Source organism: Oncorhynchus tshawytscha, linkage group LG17, assembly GCF_018296145.1.
Source record: "Oncorhynchus tshawytscha isolate Ot180627B linkage group LG17, Otsh_v2.0, whole genome shotgun sequence".
Taxonomy (NCBI): domain Eukaryota; kingdom Metazoa; phylum Chordata; class Actinopteri; order Salmoniformes; family Salmonidae; genus Oncorhynchus; species Oncorhynchus tshawytscha.
In genome coordinates this window covers 15376293-15400944 of record NC_056445.1, presented here as the reverse complement: position 1 = coordinate 15400944, position 24652 = coordinate 15376293, and the positions used below count along the sequence as shown (strand labels likewise).

At 44.4% G+C, this 24652-nt stretch overlaps 1 protein-coding gene across 8 annotated transcripts in view; it reads left to right on the top strand.

Annotated features, from left to right (window-relative positions):
• LOC112217177 (filamin-C-like) overlaps positions 1-24652 on the top strand; it is a 75062-nt gene that overhangs the window by 24222 nt on the left and 26188 nt on the right. For 4 of the 8 annotated variants that reach the window (XM_042300242.1, XM_042300241.1, XM_042300240.1 and 1 more), the window contains exons 2-17: positions 6461-6709; positions 11202-11299; positions 14991-15141; positions 17692-17810; positions 17941-18018; positions 18142-18304; positions 18596-18796; positions 19321-19443; positions 21235-21372; positions 21587-21713; positions 22086-22222; positions 22855-23048; positions 23221-23478; positions 23907-24030; positions 24266-24426; positions 24520-24610. In XM_042300242.1, coding sequence (XP_042156176.1) covers positions 6461-6709; positions 11202-11299; positions 14991-15141; positions 17692-17810; positions 17941-18018; positions 18142-18304; positions 18596-18796; positions 19321-19443; positions 21235-21372; positions 21587-21713; positions 22086-22222; positions 22855-23048; positions 23221-23478; positions 23907-24030; positions 24266-24426; positions 24520-24610 — 2412 coding nt within the window. The remainder of the gene's footprint in view (positions 1-6460; positions 6710-11201; positions 11300-14990; positions 15142-17691; positions 17811-17940; positions 18019-18141; positions 18305-18595; positions 18797-19320; positions 19444-21234; positions 21373-21586; positions 21714-22085; positions 22223-22854; positions 23049-23220; positions 23479-23906; positions 24031-24265; positions 24427-24519; positions 24611-24652) is intronic. The other 4 variants (XM_042300245.1, XM_042300244.1, XM_042300243.1 and 1 more) reach the window with 1 other exon arrangement.

Below are 24652 nucleotides of genomic sequence, written 5' to 3'. Positions count from 1 at the left end.
GGACAGTTCACGTTAATCAACGTTTCAGTAAGTGCCGGTTTTAGCCAGCCGGCTAATTTTCAACCGCAGTCCCTGGGCAGGTTATTAAAAACAATTACAATGTAGACAATCATTGAGCAGTGAGCACACGCAGAGCATCATAGGACAAGCAAGACGTAGCACACAGACAGAGCAACATAGAACAAAAAGCAACAAGACAAAATTCATAAAAGCAACAAAGTGTTTCCACACCTCACAAGCTACAGACAACAGACAACATGGAAAGCGGCAACACAGCTAGGTATTATGTTCACAAATCTGATTGACCTTTAGCCATGTCTTCATGCATTTTGTGAAAGTGTGATATGTGGTGTAGTTATGTGTGTCTGATGGCAGTGTAATCCAGACATTGGAAGCTCTCACAGAGAAAGCGGATTTACTAAAGGTGCTTTTCCTTAAGGGAACTATACAGTCACCTCTCATGGCAGACCTTGTGGATCTGCTGCCATATGTTTGGGTTTTCTGTTTAACAAAAATACTGAGCGGAGGGGGAGCCAGGCCATTTAGGATCTTGAATACAAGACATGCGTCAGTGTATTGCACAAGATTTTCCCTAATCAGGAGCTCATGCTTTCTGAGGATGTAACAGTGATGATGGCTATTAGGCTTCCTATCAAGCACTTTGAGAGCCTGTTTGTAGAGAGACTGAATGGGTTTTAATGTTGTACAGCAAGCTTTGGCCCAACTAGTCAAGCAGTATGTCAAATGGGGGAGTATCATAGATTTGATGTACAGTTTTGCTACCTCTGTAGTCAAACAGTTTCGTATCATTCGGAAATGAGCTAAGTTGAATTTGGTTATTTGAATGACCTTTTTCACATGCTTTTTAAAAGAGAGGTTGGAATCAAGTATGATGCCAAGGTACTTAAAATCAGATACCACCTGGAGCTTCTCCCCTGACACATAGACATCTGGCTCAGTAGCATCTGTTGCCCTCTTTGTGAAGAACATGCAAACAGCTTTTTTCACATTGAGATGCAGACACGAGTCACCAAGCCACTTTGTAACCTGGACCATTACAGTAGTGAGTTCTTGTGCAGCTTGTTGTTTGCTCTTTGCATGCACATATATCACTGTACCATCTGCATACATTTGAACTTCAGACCCAGTACAGACAGAAGGCAAATCATTAGCTATGATGTACAGGCTGAACAGGAGAGGCCCCAGTATTGACCCTTGGGGCACTCCCACATCATAGCTAAGAGTGGGCGACAGCTCATTGCTCACTCTGACACACTGAGTTCTGCTTTCAAGGTATGATTTCATCCATCTCAAGGCATCGGGGAAAAGTTGAACTTGGACAATTTTGTGATGAGAATCTCATCGTTAACAGTATCAAAAGCCTTCCTTCGGTCCAGAAACACAGCCCCAACAACGCCCCCTTTGTCCATATTGGACTTCACATTTTCCAGAAGAAAGCAGTTGGCCATTTCTGTGGAGTGTTTTGTTCTGAAACCAAACTGCATGGAGTGTAATGTGAAGGGGCTGTTGTTGAGGTGGGCAATCAGTTGTTCTGCTACACACTTTTCAAAAAAGTTACCCACGTCAGCAGGGTTGCCTGAGTTAAAGATGGCCGTTATTATGGCCGACTTCCATACCCTCCCAGACCAATAGATGTGTTGGTGACCTTAGTAATGGGGCCAATGAGTGACTCTTTGTAGTTTTTAAGAAAGGTTGAGTCAATAAAATAGAAATTGAAGGCTATTGATATTTCAACTGCATCCTGTGTTAGATTGTTATTCACCATGATTTCTAGTCTTTTTGCAGTGTTACTATGGTCTTTCCCTGTTAACTTTTTTAGATTCTCCCAGATCAATTTAGAATTTCCCTTTGCTTCACCAATTATGTTAATATAAAAGTTTGCCTTGGCCTGTCTGATTTCTTTCATCACCTTATTTCTCAACATGGTAAACCTACGTCTGTCATGATCTAATTTGAATCTTAGGGCTATGTTTAGAGCATAATCTCGTTCTTTCATCAATTTCCAGATTTCTCCATTTAGCCAAGGAAGAGTGCTCTTTTGGCCAGGTTTGGATTTGATTTTCTTTAGGAAACCATTTATTGTCGTCTGGATTGTGGATAGAAAAACCTGACTATCAGCTTCCACGTCTGTATAGGACAAGAGATCATTCCAGTTTATTCCCTTAATTGCGTTTTCAAAATAGTTTAATTCACTCTTAGGTATTCTTAGTTGATCCGGCTTTCTAACAGTAGAGAGGTTAAACCTGCTCTTAGACAGCTTTCTGGCTATACGTGTCAGATTATGATCAGATAGCCCAGTAACCATATTGAATGATTTAGCCACTCTCTCTGGTTTATTACCAAATCAATCTGTGTTTTAGAGCAACAAGTCACCCTGGTTGGCCCTTCAACTAGCTGTGTAAATAGTCTAGGTGATGTGGGTAAGGCAGAGTCAGGCGCAGGACACAGAGATGAGTAATAATCGTAACTTTACTCAATAAACAATCTTCCATCAAGGAGAACAAAATTCCAGAGCACATAAACGAGACAACATGACAACAATAAACACGCACAAAACCATGATGGAACCAGAAGGATAAATAGGGAATAAATTATAACGTAATGGAAACCAGGTGTGTACAATCAAGACCAAACAAAAGGAAAAAGAAATGTAGATCGGTGGAGACTAGAAAGCCGGTGACGGCGACCGCCAAACGTCGCCTGAACAAGGGAGAGGCACCAACTTCGGCGGAAGTCGTGACGAGCTGTGTAAGGTCAAAGGTATTAGTGATCCGTTTGAGGGTTTTCCTACAAGACTTGTCTTCATAATTAATATTAATATCTCCCATTAACATGACCTCTTTCACAAAATCACATTCCCTAAACATGTTATTAAACTGATCAAAAAACACACTTTTGGTGGAAGGTGGCCTATACATTCAAATAAGGGTAAAATACATTTGGGGAGACAGTGTAACGTTCAGGCCAATACATTCTAGTTCATTATCAATAGTAGAGGCCTACTATATTTATTTCTCAACTTTCCTAATATTAAGCACATTGCTTATATTTACAACAGGAGTATAGCCTACCTGAACAGAATAGGTCTGCCTTTGTACTATGGGGGATAGTAGATTGACATAGGCTAGCACTTTTGCTGTTCTTTAAGCCTACTCATATTGTTGGCTGATAAAAAGTTAATGTGGATAATTCTTCCAATATCTTCAATATGCACCTCGGAATTGGATAAGAATGCGCAGTTGCGTCTCCAATGTATCTGTCTTCACTTGTAGCCTGTGAGAAAGACCCGATCAAGTCATGGAGTGCACAGCACTCAAGGAGAAGCGCACAGCAGTTACTGGCCGCAAAAGGCATGGATTTCTTTTAGGGTGTATTATGGCCACACAAAGGGGATGCCGCTGTGAAATTCTAGGCATTATCAAGTGCTGGTCAAATTGTGAATGAGAGACTGATGAAGTGTGTACAACCTGCACAAAAAAACAAAGCAGAGCTCATGCCTTTCAAGCTACTTCAAAAAAATAATCATTAGAGTCTCATCATGCAGCCTTACAATGTATTAAAAATCAAAACATATAGCCCAACGTTTGTAGCACAACTAAAGTTACATTAATAACTCTAAATTAAGCATATAGGAGTGGCTATTTCTTTGTTAACCGCTCAACACAGAATAGCAGCATGTGCGCACTCCCTTCATTGTTTGGAGAACATTTCCTTTCTATTTTATTCAGCTTTTTTCAATGGTATTTTTCATACTATAAATTAATGCCACGGAATTCTAAGCAAATCTTGTCTGCTAAATGAACTAGTGTAGCCCACAGCCATTTAGAATAGCCAGATAAGAACATAAGGACAACTCAGAGTATGCTGTTCTACTGAAATAGATTTCTTCTGAAATAGATTCTTCTGAAATAGATGACATTTTCTTCATATCATGCTTCTTTAGACCTGTCTAAAATAAATAATGGATTTAATGTGAAGGTGTAGGATACGATACATAGATTTATTAGACTTTTAAAATGTAGATGTTCCAAAGGTCTGCATGAGTGTCTTTCTTGTAGGCTGTGTAGGAGCCAGGAAATGCTAAAAGCGTTTATGTTAATTAACGATCAATTACCGTGAGACCGACAGTTATTTGCTTAACAATCACCGGCTGACGAAATTTTGTGACTGCCACAGCCCTACTCATAGAGCATTCACAAACACCCGCGGGATGCTGAGCCCCACACAGAGCCTCCATGGCTCCATTCCCAGAAAGTCCAATCCCCCAAACCTCAGATGGGAGAAACCAGATACCCGTAACATGGTGAACAGGGAAAACATGAGGTTTTCAGAGATTCTTTCTTTCATAGTTAATATTAACATCCATAGCAGGGTGTATGCTGAAAACATCCTGACCTGGATTCTATGTAGGAGTGAAAGGGGGGGAAAGAATGAAAGGAAAGGAAGAGAGGGAAGAGAAGAGGAAGGAAATGGCTCTGTCAGTGTGCTTGTCTGCTGTGTGGAGTCATGTTGAGGAGTTTGGCCGGAGATTTGAGCAGTTGTGTGGTCTGGAGACCACATATTGAGTGTCTCGGTCTTGACTCGGTCTCTGACAATTATCAGCTTCCATTCAGTCGGCGCATAAAACCGCTCAGACAATTAGACAGCTAAATTGGGCCGTGGGGGACCTCTGTCATTTAAAAAATTCCATGTATGTGTGTTCGGGTGTGTGTGTTTGACTCTGTATGGATGTGTGTCTGTGTTTCATTTAAACTGACCTCATTTCATTTACCTGGGGTTAAATGGCCTCCAATAACAGTACACTCCTAGAAAAAAGGGTTCTAAAAGGGTTCTTTGGTTGTCCCCATAGGAGAACCTACCTGGAACCGAAAGGGTTCTATTTGGAACCAAACAGCGTTCTTAAAAGGATTCTCCTATGGGGACAGCCGAATAACCCTTTTAGGTTCACGATAGAAGAGTGTGGAAATAGCACACAGCTCTGTCCACTGTCTAGCTTGGTCAATACTTTACAGCTACATGTTAGATGTAGCCTAGTGCTGTTAGGCTGTACTAGCAGTAAACACTTTTAGACAACACAGAGAGGAATGTAGACCTGAATATTGTCATGAGAGATGGGAAAATCCTTAGATGAGTCTGGCCCTGCTGAATGTGTACAGTCAGTCAGGAAACCGACACACAAACACATGACGTACACCCCAAACTCCCACTGCTCCAGATCCTGCAGTAACGCATACACAAGCCAAGGGAAAGGGGGATACCTAGTCAGTTGTACAACTGAATGCCTTCAACTGAAATGTGTCTTCCGCTTTTAACCCAATCAGAGAGGTGTGGGGGACTGCCTAATTTCGACATTCACATCTTCGGAGCCCGGGGTTAACTGCCTTGCTCAGGGGCAGAACAACAGATTTTGACCTTGTCAGCTCAGGGATTCAATCCAGCAACCTTTCGGTTACTGGCCCAACCCTGTAACCACTAGGCTACCTGCCACCCCAAGGAGTGTGTGTGCTTGTATGTGTGTGTGTGTGAGGGATCATCCAACTAGACAAGACAAATGGATCGAAGCATGAAGCGAAGAGTAAACATCAATATGATGAAGACGATGACTAAGGAGTCCTAGAGTGATACCATTGCCTAATCCCCCCCAACCATCTCCCCCTGCCGCCTTATGTGTGATCTGCCTGGTAAAGTGATCACCGTGGCGGTAAGGCCGAGGGCCGTCAGATTCTCATAAAAGCAGAGTAAACACAGATGTTGATGTTGTTGTGCCAGGCAGCTGAAGGCCGAGGGCAGACACCAGAACTCTGTTATTATGATTCTACAACACACGGTTTCTCTTTAGAACAGAACGATCAGATGGCGCTAGTGCAGTAGTGTTTGTGTGTGTGTGTTTGTGTGTGCTTGTCTCTGTGTGTGTTTGTCCGTTAAGTTGTAACTGTAAATGGCAGAGGGCGTAGCCCTTTCCTCCAATCAAATGACCTAGTGGCCTCACGGGTGGAATGTTGTTAATATTTTAATAAGCCACTGAAAATCAGGTGTTTCTATGTTAAGCGGTTTTGATATATTTCAGTGGTCTGTGATGTATATGAAGTGTAATATTGGAATGCAAACTCAAAATGGAATACATTTCAACTCCATATCATACATGGTACAGGTGTATTCTTCAATTTAAGCCCATGACCATGTGTGATGTGTATACTTTTGTCTCAAAGTAGATTTGTTTAAGACTACCAAGAAACGTTCTGTGTGACCCTGATTTAGCCCACTGCAGTAAAAGGTTAAACTCAAGTTACCTGGGGAGCCAATTTTAGCGGCCAGTGTCGCTTTCATGGGAGTATTGCTTTCTTGCACAATTCCATAGTCTATTACTATGTTCTTTATTCAGCATCAGTACCTTAGTAAATGACCTGACCTTAACCCTCCCCTCTCTCCCCCTTTACAGACAGTAAGGCCATCGTGGATGGGAACCTGAAGCTTATTCTGGGTCTGATCTGGACTCTGATCCTGCACTATTCCATCTCAATGCCCATGTGGGAGGACGAGGACGATGAGGACGCCAAGAAGCTGACCCCCAAGCAGAGGCTGCTGGGATGGATCCAGAACAAGGTGCCCCAGCTGCCCATCAACAACTTTCACCGTGACTGGAGGGACGGCAAGGCTCTGGGAGCCCTGGTTGACAACTGTGCCCCAGGTAAGAGCTGATCCAGGATCTGTGACTCATCCTGTTGTTAGACTCTGCTGGCTTGGAGCTGATTCAGAAACAGTTTAGTGTTAGTTAATTTGAGTGGAAGGATGTCAGGGCCCTGGGGGCACTGATTGACAACTGTGCCCCAGGTAAGGCATCGTGGAACAGTTTGAGTGCAGATTGTCAATCTGTAAGAACTGCAAGAGCTTTGTAAGAGCTGATTCAAGATCTGAACATTCATTTGTTGACAGTCGTCTTCCAGGTTGCAACTCATTTGAGAGCTGTTTGAGAGTTGATTAAATCGTCCATACTATTCACAGTACTCTAAACACTAACCTCAGCCATAATTCCAAGTATGTGTCACAGAGAAGTTCCAGAGAAACTCCAGTGTTTTGAAACAGTCTTGTTGAAACACTAAGCCTAATGAGTCCAGGTCACGGGTAGGGGTTATGTACTTTCTGGCCTGTCTAATTGGGGGGCTTGGTTGGAAACAATGAGAATGTTTATTTTTGGTGAGTGTATGCATGGCATGTTCTGTGGGGTGGGGGTAGAGGTAATGGTGCAGGGGCTACCATAGAGCACGACATCAATGAGGAGATCCTTATTCAAGGTGGGGATGTGGGCGCAACATATGAATGGATGAGGCCAAAAAGAATACAAGCTGCATTCAATAAGCAATATTCCTGAACTGCACAACTTCACATCAGAGAAGGAGAGACCTTGGGGAACCAGAATGGGACTTGTGTCTTCCGTATGCTCTCCCCTACCAACCTTAACTCTTAATCAGAACCAGCCGTTTCGTCACTATAAAATAATCTGATGAGAGAAGAATGAGGGAAAGAGAGAGGAGGAGGAGGAGTGTAGGGGGTAACCAAAAAACACAGACATTTAGAATCCCCAAACCACAGAGAGATAGTGCATTGCCGGTAATTAGAGATCAGGGTCAGGGCCTAGCCAGGGGGACTTGCCCGACAACTGCCCTAGATAGAGTGATCCCCGCTGGGGAAGGGTTCATAACTCTAGGCCTGGCTCTCTCGGTGAAGGCCTCTAGTAATTTGGATTTGGCTCCTGGCAGGCACTAGGGCTTTCTAAGACATGGTTCCAAGGGGAACTCAGACTAACCTCGGGTCAGGAGACACGTCTTGTTCAACAGAGCCTCTAATCCTGTGTTTGTACAAATGGTGTTGAGACCAGATGAGTGGAATGGCATTAATAGGTTCACAGAGTTAGTTACTACAAAGAAATGAAGCAAAGAACTGAGGTGCGCTGTCTTTTTGTTTACTGAAATGTCTGTATGTGTGTATAGGTGGTTGATTTTTGTAGGTGTGTGAGTGTGAGTGTGTGTTTGCGTGTAAGAGAGAGCCAATGTGTGAATGTGTGCTTTATATGTTTTCATGTGTTTGGATGCTTTTGAGTGTGTGTTTATGCGCGTTTGTGTGCATGACAAAGTGTGTTTGCTCAGGCAGGAAGTTGAGAAGTGTGTTGGAGAGAGGCTAAGGTGGGGAAACAATAAACAAACAACGACTCCATTCTCCCCCATGCTGAGCCTGTCTAATTCACTTAACCAGACCAGTGGGGTCACAGAGCGTGTGTGTGTGTGCGTTTGTGCTTTACATGTGCGTTTATGGTGTACGTGCCTAATCATGTGTGTGTATGTTTGTGTGTGTGTGTGCATTTCTGCTTTTCAGGGTGAGTGTGTGTTTATGGTCTAAGTGTCTGTATTAGTAGTGTTTACACTGCGTTTACACAAATCTCTGACACTGAGCAGGACTAACTAGCAGGTTTTATTCTAGGCTTTGACCATACAGGGCTCTGTTTCTCTCTGCTCTCACTGAAACATTTACATTGATAGATCCAGGACAAGCTATACTCTCACAGTACACGTAGCATTAGGGCAAAGTTCAATTCTCTCACATTCTCTCGCAGTGACACCTCTGCCTATATGCGGACTACGAGCTGCCACTAGGCCCGTACTCAGGGGCCCTGACCTCCGGTGGGGCCCCGTTGATTTTGTTAGCCACTCATAATTCCTGGCAAAATGTGTAGAACTGCAGGGAATTAGCTTTGAAAATGCAACATTTTCTCTCCATCCCTGGCAAAACCAAGTCTCACTAGGGGCCCCCCAACCAAATCTCACTTAGGGCGCCCAAAACGCGGCCCTCTTCTCTTGTCAGCACAAAATGTAACATTCAGGACCGTCCACCCATTAGCAAGAAATGTGAAACATACAGTAGAGCATAAAAACAACATTGTACTTTTCTTTTCCTACTACCATTGCCTTTGCAACTTCTTCAATGAGGGAAAATGTACTTACTACGATTGTGATATGTGGTTGTCTCACCTAGCTATCTTAAGATGGATGCACCAACTGTAAGTCACTTTGGATAAGAGCGTCTGATAACTGACTAAAATGTAAATGTAAAATATAATAACTGTTTTGTGTGAACCTCAAACTGCTCTCAGACCTGCTAGCCTCTACAGCATAGCTAATTGGTCCTGACACCTTGAGTTCCCCTGATTCAGCCAAACCCCTTCCCTGCAAGGCGCTGGACATGGGTGTGCTGCAGGCTGCAGTGTGGAGGCAGTGGTGTCTGGCTGTTGTAACAGCATGGTGAGTGTCAGAGTAGGGAACACAGCAGCGAGGAACGCAATAAGTGAAAACACATGTAGCGCACCGCATTTCCTGCCAAACACATTATTGTGTGTGTGTGTGTGTGTGTGTGTGTGTGTGTGTGTGTGTGTGTGTGTGTGTGTGTGTGTGTGTGTGTGTGTGTGTGTGTGTGTGTGTGTGTGTGTGTGTGTGTGTGTGCGTGTGCGTGCTCATGTATGTTGTTAAGGAGCAACAGGAACAGGGCAGAGGCCTCTCTGTTAGAAGTAAGGGCGGACAGTAAAACAGTGAAAGTTAAGCGTATTGTCCGTAAATGAAGGAAAGGTTTGCTCGTGGCTTGAGTCCATGCCTTGTCCTACAATATATTTACACTAGAATACAACAATAAGCCAGGATTAAGCAACAGGGAACAGAGAGGGTTTGGACACAAACAAATATTGAACACAAACAAATATGAGGGTCAGGTACAGCTCTTTGGCAGTGTGGGAGAATGCTTTGGGGGTTTATGTTCCTCTCAGGTTAGTTTTTCAAAACCGCCAAGAGACCTCTCACACAGTCACTCTCTGCCATGTATTTGTTTAGTATCCTTTTGCCTCACACCTCTGTTTTCATACTGCTCCTGGCAGTAGTGGGGTTTGTGCAAGGAAGCCACCCTGAGCTGAGAACATTCTAGATGGAACTGCAATAGAGACAGCCATGACAGCTAATGAGACTTATGGAAAATGTATTGCCATGTACTGAGGTGGGCGAAACAACAGTAAAAAACAACAAACCACTCTGTCACATTGAGTAGTGCTGAGCCCTCTTTCCCGTTCCACAGTCCATGGATACAGCCTGGTCTCATACAGTAGACGTAACATAGTACATTAAATCCGGGAAACTCAAATTAGTATTATACTGTATGTTACGTTTGGTATGGTTACATAAGACAGAAGTTTACTTAAGACAAAAAAGAAAGGAGGCTGCTTGATCTTGGTGGGCATACAATGCGAATGTCTAGCAACACAAAGGTTGCGTGTTCAAATCTCATCATGGACAACTTCAGCATTTTAGCAACTTTTCAGCTTCTTACTACTTTTTAGCTACTTTGCAACTACTTAGCATGTTGGCTAACTCTTCCCCTAACCCTTAACCCTTTTAGCTAACCCTTCCCTTAACCCTAACCTTAATCCTAACCCCTAAACTTGCTAACGTTAGCCAGCTAGCTAATGTTAGTGATAGCCACCTAGCTAACGTTAACCACAACAAATTAGAATTCGTAATATATCTTACGTTTTGCAAATTCATAACATGTTGTATGTTTTGGAAATTTGTAACATATTGTACATTTTGCAAATTCGTAACATATCATACCAATTGTCATTCGTAACATATCATACGAAATGGAAGATGAACATCCACAAATGAATACATACCATATTAAACGTAACATATCATACTAAATGGAATGTACTGGATTTACGTACAAAATAGTACAAAATGCTGAGACCAGGTTGGTGGATAGAGAACTGTGTAGTGATGACACTCCTCTGTGTTTGTGTGTCATCTGAGGCTTCCTACATCTCTCATCCTCACGTCACTCCCTGATAATCCTATAAGCTGCATTGTCTGTGTGTGTGTGTATGTGTGTGTGTCAGCTTTGTTCAAAGTGACCCACGGTCGGACATCAGGAAAAAAGTAACACACCGCTCTCTAACCATTGACCAGCTCACTCTTGCTTGTCTCTACATGTCTTTACTGTAGAGGCAAAGTATTGCGGGTAAACATGGTTTGGCAGTTGTCATGGTTATAGTGAATCGTAGTGGATGTAGCTATGTTGATTCTCTGTATACTGTTGTCCCATGACTAAATACTCTCTCTCTCCCCTCTCCCTCCCTCCCTGTCATGTAGGCCTGTGTCCTGACTGGGAGACGTGGGATCCTAGCCAGCCTGTGGAGAATGCCAGGGAGGCAATGCAGCAGGCTGATGACTGGCTCGGTGTGCCCCAGGTAACATCACCACACTACCTACACTTCCCTCCTGGTCTCACCTGGTTTAGTTCACATAACCTGAACTCATTTGTACTAGTTAAACTCATCTAGTTAAACCCATATCCACATACTTGGTTTAGACTCAGTTACTCTGAGGCAACTGGCTTCGGTGGTAAACAGCAGGGCAGTCTTTGATAACCCTTTACGGCTTAAAGATGGGTAAAATGTATTATGATGTGTTTATAAATGGACTGTAAGACTTGTCATAAGCCTGCATGATCACTCTGTTCTTTGAGTGAGTGAGTGAGTGAGTGAGTGAGTGAGTGAGTGAGTGAGTGAGTGAGTGAGTGAGTGAGTGAGTGAGTGAGTGAGTGAGTGGGAGTTGGTGGATGTGTCCCAGGTGACAGTCCACAGCCACATAGGCCAATGTGGATAAGTGTATGTGGGATTGCTAACTTCTTCAGTGTGTGGTTGTGGAGGTACATGCTGCTGTACTGGGCTGGGTCTTGGAGAGAGGAGAGGCCAGGTTGGCATCAGGTTAGGCTGTATTCTGAAGAGGCGAGGGTGGGTTAGCCAATGCCACAACCAGGACCACTGGAGCGTGTTCATATGGAACCACAAACTGTTTCCCCAGTCACACACTAGTCTATAGCACTTCTAGATTACAAGATGGAAAACATGAACAGCTACTCTATATTCCCTGTGTGTGTGTGTGTGTGTGTATCTGTGTGTGTGTGTGTGGGGGGTGTGTGTGTGTGGGTGTGTGTGTGTATCTGTGTGTGTGTGCGTGTGTGTGTGTGCGTGTGTGTGTGTGTGGTGTGTGTGTGTGTGGGGGGGTGTGTGTGTGTGTGTGTGTGTACCTGTGTGCGTGTGCGTGTGTGTGTGTGTGTGTGTGTGGTGTGTGTGTGGGGGGGGTGTGTGTGGGTGTGTGTGTATCTGTGTGTGTGTGTGTGTGTGTGTGCGCGCGTGTGTGTGTGTGTGTGTGTGGGGGGGGCATGTGTTTAGTGGTTTTTGCCCACTTGTCCAGGGGCAACCTGTGTTTTACCTTCAGTGTATTAATTGGCCCAAACATTAGTTACCATTAGCTGAAACAACCTTCTGCTCCGTAGTCAATGATTTTAACGCAGACCAAGGGAACCTGCAACTCTTCATAGAGAAATGAGGGGAGGAGAGAGAAGCAGATATATGGCGACATGAGTATTAGGGATTAGAAAGATTGGTGAGACCATGACGGGTCTTGATATTTTCTCAGGTTGTTCTTAATAAGTATATGCATGTGTATAGTGGAGGGAGTGTGTGTGTACGTGTGTATGTGTGTGTATGTTGCATTTGAGCTTATATGGGAGGGTCCAGACCATCCCTGTATGGCAGAATGGGGCCAATCCCACCATGCTTAGAGCCCGGGTCACATGGTGGGAGTAACAAGGTCGTGGGATGTGATTACATCTTGAACAACTGCACCAGGGTCAGCTCTTGTTACCCCTGTCTAACCTTAAACATTGTGATCCCCAAAACACCATTGACCCTGTATCAGTCGAGGAACACACAGAGAGTAGCATAGTGGTTAACCCAGTGTGTGGCCATGCTAAATGATGTCTGATCTATTTTCAGGCTCGCCCCCTGGCCCTACAGCCAAGGGTTAAATATAGCTAGAACACCCTCTGACACCCCTCAGAGAGAGAGAGAGAGAGAGAGAGAGAGAGAGAGAGAGAGAGAGAGAGAGAGAGAGAGAGAGAGAGAGAGAGAGAGAGAGAGAGAGAGAGAGAGAGAGAGAGAGAGAGAGAGAGAGAGAGAGAGAGAGAGAGAGGGGGAGAGGGAGAGGGAGAGAGATCCAAATGGATGACTATAAAGAGAAAGAGAGACTACTAGAAGGGAGAAAATTGTCCATTTTGACACAATGGGATGTGGGATGACATTCTCCATCTGAAAACAGAGAACTTATTGACAGACCCTTTAACAAGGTTGGGAAAGTCCTGAAGTCATTTTGACTGGCTTCATTTGGCCAAACTTATTATTTCTTCTGACCATGGGACATGGTTTAAGAGCTCTTGAAAATGTCAGTATGATTTCAGCATTATACATTGGGAGTAGAATACCTATAGTAAGAGTCTGTGTATGTATGTATGTATGTACAGGTATGCCTTTAGCATGTACAGCCTGTTTCCTCTCAGAGCCACACACTCTGTGGGTATGTAGGTCGTAAATTAGCATGTGTGTGTGAGAGTAGGTGAACGTGTGTGTGTTTCCACCTGTAAGTCCCCGTGTTATGTATAATTATGGACTCCATTATCCAGGGAGCTGTTTAAAACACAGACATTTCGTATGCCTAACAGCTGCTGCAGAACCTGACTTCTCTCTCTCTCTCTGTCTCTCTCTGTCTCTCTCTCTCTCGCTTTCCCCTTCTCTCTCTCTCTCTGTCTCTCTCTGTCTCTCTCTCTCTCGCTTTCCCCCTCTCTCTCTCTCTCTCTCCCTCTCTCTCTCTGTCTCTCTCTCTCTCTCTCTCTCTCTCTCCCTGTCTCTCTCTCTCTCTCTCTCTTTTAATATTTCTATTTTTCCTTACATCTCCCCCTTTTCCCCCTCTCTTTCTTTCTCTATATCAATTCCATCTCTTTTCCTCACTGCTCTCTCCTTCCCCTTCTCCCTCTGCTTTCTCCTCCCCCTCTCCCTCTGCTCTCTCCTTTCCCCCTTTCTCTCTACTCAAACCTCACTCCTGTAGCTCACTCTAGCTCCACATAGGGGAACTTTCTTTCTCAGTAAAACATTAAACCACTCCAACATGATTTCCTGGTGGCATTTCTCGCTTTTCTATTCCCCCTCTCCTCATCCTCTTTCCACTGCGATCATAAGGAAAACACATTGTGATGTTGGACAATACAATCAGCCTTTAATTCCACCAGAGCTGCTGGTTTTGATTCCACTGCCCTGGTTTTCTCGGTCTTTTCACCAGCCTTTTGTTTTACAAAAACTTTACAGGCAGAGAGAGAGCCATGAGGCTCTATGTCTATTTTATGTCTTTCTTTGTTGTGTTTTCAATTGAAGTAAGTTCTTTATCCTCGGGTTAGTAGGTATTAATACAATATTTATTATAACATTATTAAATCATGCTTTGAGTATGTGTTCGGAGAAACAGGAAGTGATGTGATAACCTTTGACCCCTGTGTGTGTGGCACATCTTCCTGTCCCCCTCTTCTTATTAAATCAGGCTTTGATTGTGTACAGAGAGGAAGAGGAAGAGAGGTCCAACTTAGTGGAAAATCTGTCTCCTTGCGTTTTTTCATTGTTTCGCCCACCAATCAAGGAGTTTTTGTATGGAGGTCAATGAGAGAGTGTTACATTTTGTCAACAAAAAAATGTATTTGATCAAATAGAAGTTTCGTAATTCTTAAGTTGTTTTGAGTGCACTAATATAAGTAGGAAACATGACATATTCATGGCATGAGGCTAGTAGCATAGCCTCTCTCTACATTGAATACAGGTTGTTGAAGTCAACAATCCTCATCTAATATTCAGAAAAGCATTACAATAATGAGATGTCTCCACCAATCCAAAATTAAGGATAGGCTGGAGTTAGACAGCCCACCGTGCCGCTTTGTGGACAACGACTCCCATTGTTAGAGACGTGTATCTTGTGAGTATATCCATAGAAAAACAGAATGTGATGATAACCTTTGACCCTGTGCACCGTCTATTGTCTTCTCCCTCTCTGTAGGTGATAGCCCCTGAGGAAATAGTGGATCCCAATGTGGACGAGCACTCGGTGATGACCTACCTGTCCCAGTTTCCCAAATCCAAGCTGAAGCCTGGCGCCCCGCTGCGCTCCAAGACTCTACACCCTAAGAAGGCCAAGGCCTACGGACCAGGTGAGAGAGAGAGACTGGGAACAACTGATTTCCTTCAAAGACTTCTTTAACTTCTTTATCTATAAATAAATAATCAGGGCTCCCGACAGGACTGAAATCTATAATATATAAACAACTATTGCAAAGCTCATATTCTGAGCTCGTCATTCAAAAATATGGTCCACAGATCTAAGTGATTCTGAACAACCCTTTAACTGGAACAGAATATGGAAAAATATGACCTTGGCATCCCATAATCCAAACCATCAATTTACACATTTTAAGTTTATTCACAGACTGTATTTAACTCCAGGGAAATTGGCCCCAACTCCCAACTGTTCACGGTCTAAATCAGGTAGACACATTCCTCCATATGATGTGGGAGTGTCCTGTAGGTAAATGCTTCTGGGCAAAGTTACAAAATTAATTTCGAAGTGCATGAACGTGAATATCCAATGCTTTGCGTCTATTATGTTACTTAACGATGATAGCTCCTTGAATCTCTCAATCAATCAGAGATGATTACTACTGGCAGGCAGCACTGCCGCCAAGAAGATGTGGTCTCTTAGATGATAATCACCTCACTCTCTCCTAACCGCCAGAGCATACAGTTATTATTGACAGTGAGAATGAATGGTGCTAGTCAATGAACAACATTGCTCAACATTGACATTATCCCTGGTTAGCCACTATTGGCATTAAAAAGCCAAATCTACCACTATCTGCCAATTCATTTCCAGCAGTATTGCCCCTGTCTGTCTGTGTGGTGAGCATGTTTGTGTCTATGTCTCCGTGTGTGGCCAGATGTGATAACCGTCTTGTGGGTTGACAGAAATACTTTCCCCAAAGCCTTCTCAGTTAAATGTGCACTACAAAGTAAGCTTACCTGGCAGAAGTATATCATGCGTAAATATATAGTTTGTATCTATTATTTGTTATTTTCAAACTTTTCCATGCAAATGGAAAAAATTATAAATGGGGGATTGTAAATGATGCAGACAACTACATTGATAGAAGCCACAATCTATAAGCAATATTAAAGCTGATCCACCCTCTAAAGAATACAAAGACAATAATAACAATAACTTTGCCATGAAATGAGCAGCAGCAGTACAGAACCATCGCTAGACCGGCACATTCGACGGCACATTCCTCACTCGCTAAATGCACCATTAAAGGGCCAGATGCACAAATAAAGAGCCAGATGCACAATTAAAGGGGAATCACACTCACTTTTACTTTTCTTCCAGACCAAAACAAATGGCCTTCTAATGTAATTTAACCATCGATATGGACTCAGAACATCCAATTTCGTCGTTTCTCTATGAACGTTTGTGATTTTGATAGTGAATCAAGGAAAAATTAAACTGAGAAAACAATCTGGAAAAATATAAAACATAATTTGGGAAAAAAAATCACAATTTTATAGGGCCCCCCTTAGAGTTGTTTATTAACAATGATTTTACCAGGTATATTGACAGAAAACACAGTGCACTACTTTGTCTTGTACACTATGGACCCAGGGTTGAATTGAGACATGTTGGCTGGGTGGGGTTGGGGGAATGGAATGGGAGGATGGGGGTGGAAGCCCTCTTGTTTTTCTTTTCTTATCCTGATACGGAATGTATTATAACTTAAACTCTGTATGTATTTCTTACATTTTTCCCCCCTTTGTGTGAGTGGCAGCCTACGGGTATATGTTTAATAAACGTATAATTTGAAATGGTCAATAAAATCTAATCAAATTGTATTAGTCACATGCGCCGAATACACCTTACAGTGAAATGCTTACTTACGAGCCCCTAAACGACAGAGGTTTAAAAAAAATACAGATAAGAATAAGAGATAAAAGTAACATGTTATTAAAGAGGAGTAGTGAAAAAATAATAGTTGAGATAGTAGCCATTTGACTAGATATTCAGGAGTCTTATGGCTTGGGGGTAGAAGCTGTTTAGAAGCCTCTTGGACCTAGACTTGGCGCTCCGGTACCGCTTGCCGTGTGGTAGCAGCGAGAACAGTCTATGACTAGCTTGGCGGGAGTCTTTGACATTTTTTAGGGCCTTCCTCTAAACACCGATTGGTAAAGAGGTCCTGGAGGGCAGGAAGCTTGGCCCCAGTGATGTCATGGGCCGTACGCACTACCCTCTGTAGTGCCTTGTGGTCGGAGGCCGAGTAGTTGCCATCCCAGGCAGTGATGGAACCAGTCAGGATGCTCTCGATGGTGCAGCTGAAGAACCTTTTGAGGATCTGAGGACCCATTCCAAATCTTTTCAGTCTCCTGAGGGCAAATTGGTTTTCTCCCACCTGCTTCACGACGGTCATGGTGTGCTTGGACCCCTGCAATAAAAAATAACAAAACAAATAAAACATAGGTAAAAAACAGACTTCCTTAACAATCTACATCTTCTAAAGGCTCAATCGCCCAAAGGCCTTCTGTTTATTCTGTATGTTTATGCTGTATATTAGGTGCAAGAATTATTGTTGGAAAGGAAGGTGTTTCATCCTGTTTACATCTGTCAGCACAGAATAAGTGACAGAGGGCTCTTACATCTCCATCCTTTCCCCCGTCAGGTATTGATCCCAGAGGTAACATGGTGCTGAAGCCGGCTGAGTTCATCGTGGAGACAGTGGAGGCGGGGCTAGGGGAGGTGCTGGTCTATGTGGAGGACTCAGAGGGACACACAGAGGAGGTGGGGCACTCTCACTCACATTAACCCATAACTCCTCAATCCCTTACTCCTCCATCCTGAAGATGCTGTTCATTTGCCCAATTTGCTGTTCTCTCTTTTCTCTCTGTTCTCTCCTCTCTTTCTGTTCCAGGCCAGAGTGATCCCCAACAATGACAAGAACAGGACGTACTCTGTCATCTACCTGCCCAAAGTGGAGGGCCTTCACAAGGTAACGCACTTACAGCACCTGAATATACATACTTAAATATTTTGAATTTTAGTTTATAAACTTCAGTAGTATGGGATTTCCTCCAGTGGTCTAACAGGGGTCTATGCGTGTTCTTTTCCCCAGGTGAAGGTGATGTTCGCTGGGCAGGACATAGACAGGAGTCCCTTCGTAGTGAGTGTGTCCAAGGCCATGGGAGACCCCAACAAGGTGCAGGCCAGAGGACCAGGACTGGAGCCTGTAGGCAACGTGGCTAACAAGCCGACCTACTTCGACATCTACACAGCAGGTAGCACACACATACACATCTGGGGAGGACCATGTTCATGGTATGGAAGTAGATCATCTATCTACCTTCCCTATTGAAATCCCCTAGTTTCATCAATAGGGTTGTAAAGTAAATCTAAGGATCTTCTAGAGTGATCATTAGCTTTACAATATTAGCTGATATTTATTCCTTCAATCATGATGACAAAGTACATGTATGTATTTGTTCTCTCTACCGTCCTCCAGTGTTATGTCCATTTCTGTCCCCTGAACACACAGTAGAAGGTGTTAGCACATCTCTTTTTGTCCTCAGGTGCCGGTGCTGGAGACGTGGGTGTGATCATTGTGGACTCCCAGGGCAGAAGAGACACCGTGGAGATCATTCTGGAAAACAAGGGGGACAGTATTTTCCGTTGCACCTATTGCCCTATCCTGAAGGGGCCTCATGTTATCTACGTGACGTTTGCTGGGCAGCAGATACCCAGAAGCCCTTTCACTGTCCACATCTCAGAGGGTAACACACACACACATGCCTGTGCGCACGCACACACACACACACACACACACACACACACACACACACACACACACACACACACACACACACACACACACACACACACACACACACACACACACACACACACGCAAGCACTTATGCATGCACACACACACACACACACACACACACAGATTTTATTGATCGTACTGATTCTTTATAGTAATCCACTATCTGACTCCCCCCCTCTCTTTCTAATCTGAGTAATATTGAGTTTTAATGCCTAGACTGACCTCACTACTAAACATTTGATCTCCATAACAGACAGTGATAACCTGCCATAACAGACAGGCCCCCGACATGGTCTGAAGTCTTTTGGGGTATTCTGAAAATGGTTGGGTTAGGGTTGGTGAATGCTTGGTTTGTGGGAGGACTCTGGATGGGTTCTGAGTGTTGGAGCAGCAGGGTTCTGGTGGTTCTCCTGAGTGACCTGTCCTGTTCCTGCGTGTGTGTCATGTTGTTGTTGTTCCTCCATGCAGCTCCACCGAGCGCCCTGCCCCCTGGCTCTCCGGTGCAGATAGTGCCCCAGTCCATACGCACCCCACCCACAGACAAGGCCAAGAGAGTGCCCCCCCCAACACCGCCCAAACCCAGGCGACCAAGTTAGTACAGGCCTGCCCGTGGAGGAAAGACTGGAGCCTGCCTGCGCCAGCCTGGTCCCCCCTAAACTCAAAACTATACCCCCAACCCCCGTGACGCACCGCACCAGGGGTCCCCAGCTTGATGGCATGTGCTGGCGCTTAGCCCTCTGTGGCTTCACCCCCCCTTCAAACCAGGCAGCTTCCAAAGAGAGAGAATGAGAGGGAATGAGTGAGTTTGTAACTGAAAGAAGAAATGAAAGGATGAGGGAGAGAGAATGCAAGAATGAAAGAAAAGGAAGAGAGTGAATGGGAGAAAGAAATGCAGCTCATTTTAACAATAGAGGCAGCACCATCCATCCAGGTGGTTGGCTGGTTTTGGACGGTCACCTTTACAGACGCTCAGGAGTTCTTCAACACACAGAGGTCACACACTTACAGTACATCACCTTCTTCAAAAATAGAAGTACATTGGTCTTCCAACATTGTCTTATTGCAATAATCTTTGAATACTGCATATCAAAAAAGTGATCAAATAATCCCACACACATTCATTTCTATCCAGTTTGTAGCTCACTTTGGCTTAATATCCTGTAACACGTGATTTGATTTCTTCCACGTGTGACGTTAAATTGACTTGACGATTTAGAACAGAACTAATGAGTAACAACACCCATGAATTAACAAAAATTGATTTTAACAAAACAACAGCATCATAGTGTACCATAACACAGTTTTTTTGTGATAGTTTCCCAATTCACCTTTTGATAACCCAGAAACAAACAATCCTGATCAAGTCAAACGAAAATCGATTGTCTTAACTTTTGACCTTTGATTCATTGGACGAGAGCGAACGTCAGCGTGACCGTCCAGACGTGTGTGAGTCTTACATACCTCATTACACTGTCTACATGTCATCCTCATTTTCATCCCCCTCCAGACCAAAGCAATCGCTCTGTGTTCAGTCAGCCATTTACAACTTGACATTTTCTGACTAACACTGAACATGCAAATGCTCCTCCATTTGTAGCTTAATGTTAACCTGACATTTCTTAAATCTTTTTCATAACATAACAAAACAATAACATTGTTTGTCTTCATAACCCACTTTAATAAGCCTCTTAATCAAGAGGTTTTCCATAAATCTATTTCACTTTTAATCCAGTTATTTTATTAAGTTGTTTTCCATATTTGTCTTTTGGTCATCTCTAAACTTGTCTCTAAACATCTCTAAAATAAAATGATGATGAATTGGGAGAGTTAGCTGGTTATGTCTTCCTAATTTCACAAAATTGCTGTAATGTTTTCTGTGGCCAAGGCATTTTTACAGTCCTATGACAGCACTGGTAATTAGCTAATTGAAAGCCTGCAGCATCATAACTCAAGATGTTAGCATAGTTATGCTAGCTATTTTTCCTTGGAATGTTTTGTTTTCAAACTAGAGGTTCGCCGTGTAACATCATTGTATTCAAGCCCATAGAAATGATTTCAACATGTCTTATTGTTTTCATTTTGACTTATCCATTCAAGCCCAGTGTCTTACAGTAACCCGCCTTTGTTCTCTGTCTAGCTGTTCTGCAGGTTTATAACTCCTGTTCAATGTCAATCTCTCCTGTTGCTTCTTCCCTGGTAGCCCATGCAGACTGTAGCCCATGCAGACTGTAGCCCATGCAGACTGTAGCCCATGCAGACTGTGCTTCATGCACCACCATTCAACCGACTAACTAACAGCCAACCTCTGCCGCAGCCTGTGTGTGTGAGTGTGTGTCCTGTTGTCTCCTTGTCTAACCACGTTACCCCTCGGTGGTCCCACAGCCAGCAACCCCAACATGTGTCGGGCCTCAGGGAGAGGTCTCCAGCCTAAGGGGGTGAGGGTGAAAGAGGTGGCTGACTTCAAGGTCTACACCAAGGGAGCCGGCAGCGGAGAGCTCAAGGTCACCGTCAAGGGGCCAAGTGAGTGTGTGGATATGAGTGTAGTATTTTGTATTGTTTATGACTTGCCACCACATTCATTTACTGGTTTCATAGGGGCATAAATACTCTTCATGAAATGTAATGCTTTTCAATGGGCTAGTTGTGATAGGAAAGCTACTGTATGCTCTGGCTAGCCTTTGACCTCTGAGCTGCTGTGTGTGACCCTTGTGTGACCTGTTTGTGACCCCCTCAGAGGGACTAGAGGAGCCTGTGAAGGTGCGTGACGCGGGAGATGGGGTGTATGAGTGTGACTACTACCCCATCATGACTGGCAAATACACCATCACCATCACCTGGGGCGGACAGACCATCCCACGCAGGTGAAACCCTGTCCTCCCCCCTATTCTGCTGTGAGCACAACCACATGAAAGGCAATGTGCTCAACCATTAAGGGCTTTCCAGGGGTGTCCTGGAAGGGCAGATGTTTAAATAACTTAAAGAAGCCAAAATGACCTGTGATGAGTCATGTTATGAAGCGTACATTCCTGCACTCCTTGGACTTTAATGGTTTGGGGGAGGGGGGGTGGAACTGGAAATATCACTGCTGCCCAACATCAATTACGTGAATTTCACTGGCATTACAGTCAATGGGGCTATAAAGGATTCCTGTTTGACGAGACCACCCCTGACTGTATGTGTGTCTATGTATGTATGTGTCTGCATTAACGTGTGTGTGTGTGTGTTTCCTGCAGCCCGTTTGAGGTGGGGGTGAGTGAGGACGTGGGGTCCCAGAAGGTGAGGGCGTGGGGGCCGGGCCTGGAGACAGGCATGGTGGGGAAGTCAGCTGACTTTGTGGTGGAGGCCATCGGCACAGAGGTGGGAACTCTGGGTAAGTCTGACGGCCGTTAGAAGAGAAAGACACAGGATTATACTCTTGGACTGTTTTCCATTGAAATTCTGGCATGACTGTCAGGCAATTTATGTCCAAGCAGACACACACACACACACACGCACACACGCACACACACACGTACACACACACACACACACACACACACACACACACACACACGCGCACGCACGCATGTACACACACACACACACACGCACACGCACACACACAATAGTTATTAGTTAGAGAGTTGGAGAGATTAAAGCCCACATTTTGGGGGTCACTTGTCATGGAAACCAGCGCAAGGCCTGAGGGCTTCCTGTTCCTGTCACATGATCAGTCTGACCTACCAGCTGAGGTAAAACGTCATGACCCCTGATGGTTCACCTTATCACAGTTATTATACGAATTAGGATGAATTTACTCTTCTTTCTCTGTCTTCTACCTCCATCGCATGCGACAACAAAACCAACCTGCCAATATTTCTTAGTCTGTTGCCATCTATGCCTGTTTGCCTCTTTGTTGCCAGTGTGTCTGTGTGCATTTCTGTGTGTGTGTGAGCTTATATCTCTACCCACCTCTACATAATGTGTACCTATATCTCTCTCCCTGTCCCTGTTCATCCCCAGGTTTCTCCATCGAGGGCCCGTCGCAGGCTAAGATAGAGTGTGATGATAAGGGCGATGGGTCATGTGACGTACGTTACTGGCCCACGGAGCCTGGCGACTACGCTGTTCACGTCATCTGTGACGACGAGGACATCAAGGACAGCCCCTTTATGGCCCACATCCTCCTCACAGCCAATGACGTGTTCCCTGAGAAGGTTAGACCCCACCCCTTCACATTTACCCCACCAGCTTGCCAGCCTGCAGAACGAGAATATTAAAGTGACGTAACAGTAAGAGAATGGTAACATACTGTAATAGTGACATAATAATGACATAAAGGCTACATAAGGATGACATAACAGCATTATAAATGCCTTCTACTTGCAGGTGAAGAGCTATGGCCCAGGTCTGGAACCGATTGGCTGCATTGTCAACAAACCAGCAGAGTTCACCATTGATGCAAGTGGAGCCGGCAGGGGCCAGCTGAAGATATACGCCCAGGATGCAGAGGGCTTCCCCATAGACATCCAGATCACAGAGAACGGAGACAGCACCTTCCTCTGTGTCTACATTCCCACTAAGCCCATCAAACACACCATCATTATCACCTGGGGAGAGGTCAACGTCCCCAACAGTCCCTTCAGGGTAAAGACTGACCACCCAACTCTAACAGACTGTAATCAAATACCTGTTAGAGCAGGGCTCTCCAACCCTGTTCCTGGAGAGAGACCCTCCTGTAGGTTTTCACTCCAACCCCAGTTGTAAATAACCTGATTCAGCTTATCAACCAGCTAATTATTAGAATCAGGTGCGCTAGATGAGGGTTGGAATGAAATCCTACAGGACGGTAACTCTCTAGGAATAGGGTTGAAGAGCCCTGTGTTAGATACACATACAGTCCACACGTACAGTCACTTACAGCGTTCTATTGCAAAGTCAGTGCATTTCCAAAGATAGTATACAGCTTTGTACAATGTTATAGTACTGGTAATGTATGGTCATTGCTGTGTGTGTGTGTGTGTGTGTGTGTGTGTGTGTGTGTGTGTGTGCGCGCGTGTGTGTGTGTGTCTCAGGTGACCATCGGAGAGGGCAGCCACCCAGAGAATGTGAAGGTGTATGGTCCAGGTGTGGAGAAGTCAGGTCTGAAGGCCAACGAGCCCACCTACTTCACTGTGGACTGCAGCGAGGCAGGACAAGGTGAGATGCAACAGAGAAATACAACACATAGAAGGGTCTTCACTACTCAACGTTGTAGCTGACAGTTTGCAACCTGAATGGGTGTTGTTGAGAGGGTTCTAACACTGATGAGTATTTTGATGCCATCTGCCTTCTCAATGTTAAACAATCTTACTTGCGTTTTTCCACTCCAATGTTCATCCCCTTCCTGAATTCCCTAATCCCGGACCCCTTCACTCCCATTCCCATTCCTCAGGGGATGTCAGTATCGGCATAAAGTGTGCTCCCGGCGTGGTGGGTCCGGCAGAGGCTGACATCGACTTTGACATCATCAAGAACGACAACGACACGTTCACAGTGAAGTACATGCCCCCCGGCCCCGGACGCTACACCATCATGGTGCTGTTCGCTGACCACGTGAGAGAAAGAGAAACTACGCCACCATTTTTAGCTTAATTATTATGAAACCAAACAATAACAATGACCTTCCCACTTTGACCCTTGACACAGGAAATACCCATCAGCCCTTTCAGGATCAAGGTGGACCCCTCCCATGACGCTAACAAGGTGAGGGCGGAGGGACCCGGACTCAACAAGACAGGTGAGACTTCTAGTAACCATGACAACAAGCCGCCGACATGGC